This window comes from Notothenia rossii (assembly GCF_949606895.1).
Source record: "Notothenia rossii genome assembly, chromosome: 10".
Lineage (NCBI taxonomy): Eukaryota > Metazoa > Chordata > Actinopteri > Perciformes > Nototheniidae > Notothenia > Notothenia rossii.
This window is the reverse complement of record NC_136908.1, coordinates 54350350-54356126: the sequence shown is the minus strand read 5'-3', so window position 1 is coordinate 54356126 and position 5777 is coordinate 54350350. Positions and strand designations below refer to the sequence as shown.

General features: G+C 43.2%; 1 protein-coding gene across 1 annotated transcript; it reads right to left on the bottom strand.

Moving 5' to 3' along the window:
* Positions 1-788: 788 nt before the first annotated feature.
* On the bottom strand, positions 789-5558 carry rergla (RERG/RAS-like a). The gene is made up of 5 exons (XM_079654640.1): positions 5332-5558; positions 5189-5245; positions 3702-3775; positions 1852-2000; positions 789-1761 (listed from the first exon to the last, which is right to left on the bottom strand). The coding sequence occupies exons 1-5, from the start codon at positions 5381-5383 to the stop codon at positions 1482-1484; spliced, it is 612 nt and encodes a 203-aa protein (XP_079510766.1). The 5' UTR covers positions 5384-5558; the 3' UTR covers positions 789-1481.
* Between the last annotated feature and the right edge of the window lie 219 nt (positions 5559-5777).

The following is a 5777-nucleotide window of genomic DNA, read 5'->3' as shown; positions in this document are numbered from 1 at the left end:
GCGCTGCGCTGATGATAACTCCCATGTCATATTACATTAGGGAACAGCCTGAGGCGGCCCACTGGTGGTCTCTACTGTTTCAACAATCAACAAGCCCCAACCAGAACCACATGTTAGCCATCATGCTGCGAGCTACATCAAACAGATCCGAGCCCTCTGACCTTCTGATAGATCCAGCCAGGATTTAGATATGTTCAGCATGTAAAGACCTGCAATACAATTCAGTCATTGATGTTGACCAAAGAAACAACCGAGAACTGCAGCTTCTAAAACCTATTGTAAATGGATAAATAACATGTAATACTTCTTAAGTTCAACAGAGGATTTACACATTCATTCATGTATGGCTCATAGTCAATGTTTCATCTTGAAGCACAGACCCATGAGAATGAATGCAAACGATTAGTGTACATTATGCGCAGAAATTGAAATGTATTTTAAATCACTGGATTACCGATAAAGTACATCTTATAATTAACTCCTGCAAATGATTTTCTTTTAGTTTATTTATTCACCCTTAAAGTATTTGGAGAAGGATACCAATGTGGATTTCAGGACTCTTTAAAAAGGAAGAAATCAGTTGGTTTTAATCTCCAGTGGGAAATAATAATACTGACGGTCCTGCAGTTTAGTAAACCTGCAAAATGTGCTATTTCTTACAAAAAAATGTTTACAGTGAGCTACATTGACCTCCATTGTGTTCCAAAAAAGGTGTTTAGTAATCCCTAAAGGCATATAATATATGAAAATCTGGACATATAAAACCCAAAAATAACACTGGAGATAAATGAAAACATATGTTTGTTTGCTTTTATTATCTGGTTGAAATGAGCCTCAACCATTGGCTGTGTAGAATTGTCCTGCTTAGGAAAGAAAATAGCATTCAATTGTCTTTTCCAGAAACACAATAGAAGTGGTTGCATGAATGGAGTGCCATATAGACATCAGTTTTCTGTAGTTCTTGTATTGACTGGTACCTGCCTCTCTGTAACTCTGGAGGCTGCAGCAGGAGAGGTTTGCCTTCTCTCTCTCAGGCACTTTAACACATTTTCATGTGAGGGTCCTTCATGACCCGGGGCCTGTTCCAGCTATCAGGTTCACCAAGTTATCTGGTGAATGAAACCCAGAGCAACCTCAAATCTGGAACATACATTTGTCTGACCTGGATGTTTTTCTCAGCAAAGTTAACCAGATTAAGTAAACCCAGAATACGTGAGTTTACGACTGTTTCTGGAAACGTTGGGATATCAGCCTTTGTGGACCATTTACATGCACAGATATAACATACTACAGGAAAGGAAAACGCAAAATCATGAATCAGTTGAGTTTAACAGCAAGCAGACTCACTGAGCATGATGTCTTCTACTCACAATAACACTTATAGACATCAGTTTAATTAACATCTCACCCAACACAATTGGAAACACAAAGCCAAGCCACTGATCCAGCCTTGACTGACAGCTGTCCATGTATTTGACCCGTCACACTGATTTCCTCCTCTTTCCGAAGACGTTGTTGATGAGTTTGGCCATGGAGCCGCTGGGGCGTCTCCTGCGCTCCTTAGCCTTGCTGCCCACGTTAGCATTTTGCACCATCTTGAAGAATATGAGCGCCACTTCCTGGTGGTGCTCAGCGGCTGACAGCTCGTAGAACTGGCAGCGACACTCAGCAGCGAGACACTGAGCTTCCTCACGCCGCACCTCTCTCATGTGGCACAGGTCCTGCTTGTTGCCCACCAGAAATATGAGCGAGTCCACGTTCCTGTGGGTCAGAAAGCACAACAATAATTGACTTTCACCGGGGTGGTTTTGCATGGTGGCCATTATTATCGTGCGATGATCTTAGCCATACCTTTTGCCAGTTCCCAGGCGTAGCTCTCTGATGAGGTGTACTATGGCTTTGGCGGTGAGGAAGGAGGAGCGGTCGCTGATATCGTAGACCACGATGAAACCATGAGCCCATTGGATCTGCTCGTTTACAGTAGACCTTCCCTCATATGCCTGAAAAACAGATTGTTTAAAGACATCACATAAAAGATATACATTTTGTAGTTAAAAATGATATGTGCTAGTGTAAGGCTGCAGCGTGTCACCCTCTTTGCACGTAATTATAATATAGATTTAGTTTTGTTACTTTGGTATGTGTTGCTTTGTTTTGCATATTCCCTACTGTGTTTATCTCCATTGTGTTGTGTGGAGTCCATGTTTGTGATTCTGATTTTGCAAATGAACAGTAGCGATCAGGGGCGGACTGGCCATTGGGAATACCGGGAGTTTCCCCGGTGGGCCGGTGCTGTGTGTGGGCCAAAACATTTTTTATTAAAAAAAATAAAAAAGATTTGCCTAAATCCTACCGGCCCACATTTGTAAGTGTTCCGGCCACTCCCTTTTTTTTTTTTGCTTACCTAAATCCTACCGGCCCACATTTGTAAGTGTTCCGGCCCAGCCCAGCCCAGCCCACTGGGCCACACCCCACTGGGCCGGGCCGGAACACTTACAAATGTGGGCCGGGGTTCAGGGGGAGTGGCTGTACGGCTGTACCCGTAGGATAGAAAAGGGGGGAAGTGACGTCTGACTCAGAGGTCGCGTGGCTGTGGAGAAGAACGTGTTGCCCACATTCTGTTACTGAGTTTAGGCTAGTTAGCTAGCAGGTTTATTGTTTTGGGTGCAGTCACTTTTGCCTCCACTTGCTGTTCAAATAAATGTTGAAAGAAAAAGTAAATCTGTTTACAGTTCTGTTTCATATGGGTGTTGAAGAAGAAGAAGAAAAATAATTTGGAGGGATGAAACCCTCTTTAATGGTCACACATGCAGAGCACACAGCAAACACAGGGAAATGTGTTCTCTGCTTTTAACCCATCCTAGTACCAGGAGTCTAGAGCAGTGGGCAGCTATTGTACAGCGCCCGGGGAGCAATGGGAGTGAGGGGGGAAGGGGATGTCCGGTGCCTTTCTCAAGGGCACCACGGCAGGGCAGGAAGTGAACTGGGACCTCTCCAAGTAGAAGTCCACACTCCAAATGGAGTCTGGTCGGGAACTTGAACCGGCGACCCTACGGCTCACAGTCCAAGCCCCTACTGACTGCCATAGATTTAGTCCCTAATTTTGCTCTCAAAGTGCACCAGATTGATGCATTTAACTTCAACATTTAAAAAAACATCTTCCCGGGGGAGCTTGCCCCCGGACCCCCCTAGAGGAGATGAGGTCCACCAGCTGCCCATACCCCCTGTTAAATTGTCTCACCCACATTGAGGATGCTTCCTACGTCCATGTTTTTTTCCATGCGTCAAGTCAGGCAAATTGGGTCAAAATGTTATTGCATCAATGATCTGTTAACATTAAAATCACTAAATATATGCTGTAACTATTTTTGCTGTAGGCAACTCAAGGGCTCAGGTAATGTGATTACTATATGAATAATTGTCCAAAATAACGTAAAATGCATAGGGTTTTTTGTTAAGTACCATACTTTCGTCGCCGGCCGGCCGATACATGCCGCGCATTAAGTGGGCCTGTCTGTCAATTAATCCCCGGGCCACTTTTTCCTCCCAGTCCGCCCCTGGTATTAATTGGTTTACAAGATGATAAGTGCGACTGGTTGATATGCCGACTAGCACCCTGCCCCTGTGCCACCTATTTTTTTTTGGTGAACAAAATACAATAATAGTGCATTTTGTTATATTTGCTCCATCTGTAACCTCACCTGAGAGCAGGGGTCATAGAGCTGGAGATTGATCTGTTTCCCATCCACTGATAGACGCTTTCTGTATATGCACTCTGTGGAAGACAGCAGCAGGAAAACAAGACGAAAATCATCAAAAAGAGAATAATTATGAGTTCAAATTGTATCTGAAAACAGTGGATTCATACTTCTAAAACTGTATTTGTCACCAATACTGGGACACCTTTCTCTCTCTGTGTGTGCACGTGTTCCTTACACACCTCAGGCAGTGTCCTTGCTTCACTCATTGAGAGTGCAGAAGTAAACAGGCTCATATGAAACTCGATTATTCTCAGGGAAACAATAGCCTATTGAGCCACTATCAGGGACGAATGTGAGTCATTCCTCCTGCTGTCAGATGGCCTTTTGCAGAATTGTATCAAACAGAATGGCTGTTCAGACCACATTCTGACTAACAATCTTAAGAATCTCTCAAATATTCAGCCATGCTCTTAAATTTGACAGAATATCTGCCATCTGTAGGTAAAGGCTTGCGAGCTGGCTTCACCATACATTACAATAGACGATACAAGTATATGAGATAAGAGGACTTGGATAGAAAGATAAACAGTTTATAGAAACTAGAAACCAGCAGGCTGATAACAGACCTTCCAAATGAATAGGGCTTCTGATAGGATATAAATAGCCATACTGAATGTTGGCATATGACAATAGAAGAAAGTTACAGAATACATTTAGTGAAATAAACAGGATTTAAACCTTGAAATATCTGATCAATGAATTGGAGACAATATTATGAATCTTAACATTTGATGCCAATGTTTGGTAAAGGTTTAGTTATAGTAGGGCTGATCCAATTGTGCACTTTGACTAAAGCGTGATAGTTTCAGAATATAATCAAAGCTTTGCTTCAGACATGGAGGCAATTTGTATCTGACCTATAGTGACATTGACAGGCCACTGATGTCCAGTTTTTGCCCCATCCCTCTCCATAATATTCATTTTAATTTTTGTCAAAAAGGTTGTTTGAGGTATGGTAATTGAAACAGCAATATGACGTAGAATGTATGGAAGTTAAATGACTGGTTGATTGGGCTGCAACGAACCAATTTTTTTTGCATGAAGAATTAGCCTACAAAGTACTATTTGTCTGACTACTGATCGTTGTAGCTCTGCAGAATTGTTAACAAGAGGCTGAACACACAGCAATCTGCTTCCATTTAACTACATTAATCTGCACAGCCAAACTTTGTTGAAACCCATGCACAGAACTGCATTTGACATACTGGATTAAACATCTTTTAGTGTAAAATACTTAGTGTATCATGTATACAAAAGTATCCTACTGTATGTCTCACTCATATACCATGTGTCAGATATATAATTGTTGGGGTTTTTACAGGTGTAATGAGTAGAAAGTGTACAGATATTTGAATCGTGTTTAATAGAGTAACGATTTAACAGTGAAAGTCAGTTTCCCATTAGTGTTTGCACGACAGTCTCATTACCTGAAGATGAGGCGTACTCCCCAATAAATCGTCTGGTGAGGAACCGGACGATGAGAGCTGGAGACAGACATACAGACAGGTGAGTCAGAAGCGAGCCCTTGTTTACCTCCGAGGTGCAGTGACCTGCTGCCCGGCTCTCCTACCTGATTTCCCGACCCCTTCACTGCCCAGCACAGCAACCTTGATCTCATTCATGTCGGCGGTAGAAACAAGACTTCTCCCGTACAGAAGCAGCCTATCGCTCAGATGGCATGCTTTGGAGAGCTGAGGAGGCGAACATGTGTGTCAGAGCCGGGGTCCGCAGAGCTGATGGGCTGCCTGGAGCCCCGGTGCTGCCCTGCGTCATCCGCTACAAGCTGGCCGGGGGGCGGCCCTCCCACAGCGGCGTGACACCGTAGGAGACCGGGGGGGCGTGTCCTCCATCCAGAATATTTTTTTCAGTCAGCCTCATTTCATTTTTTTAATTTACAGCATATTTCTCTTTTTTTCAATGTACCTTGTGGTAGTCAAGCCCCCAAAAGATCCAGGGATTATTTTTAACAAATGACCCTAAAACCCATTTCACTCAACTGATGCTTTTATCCAAAGA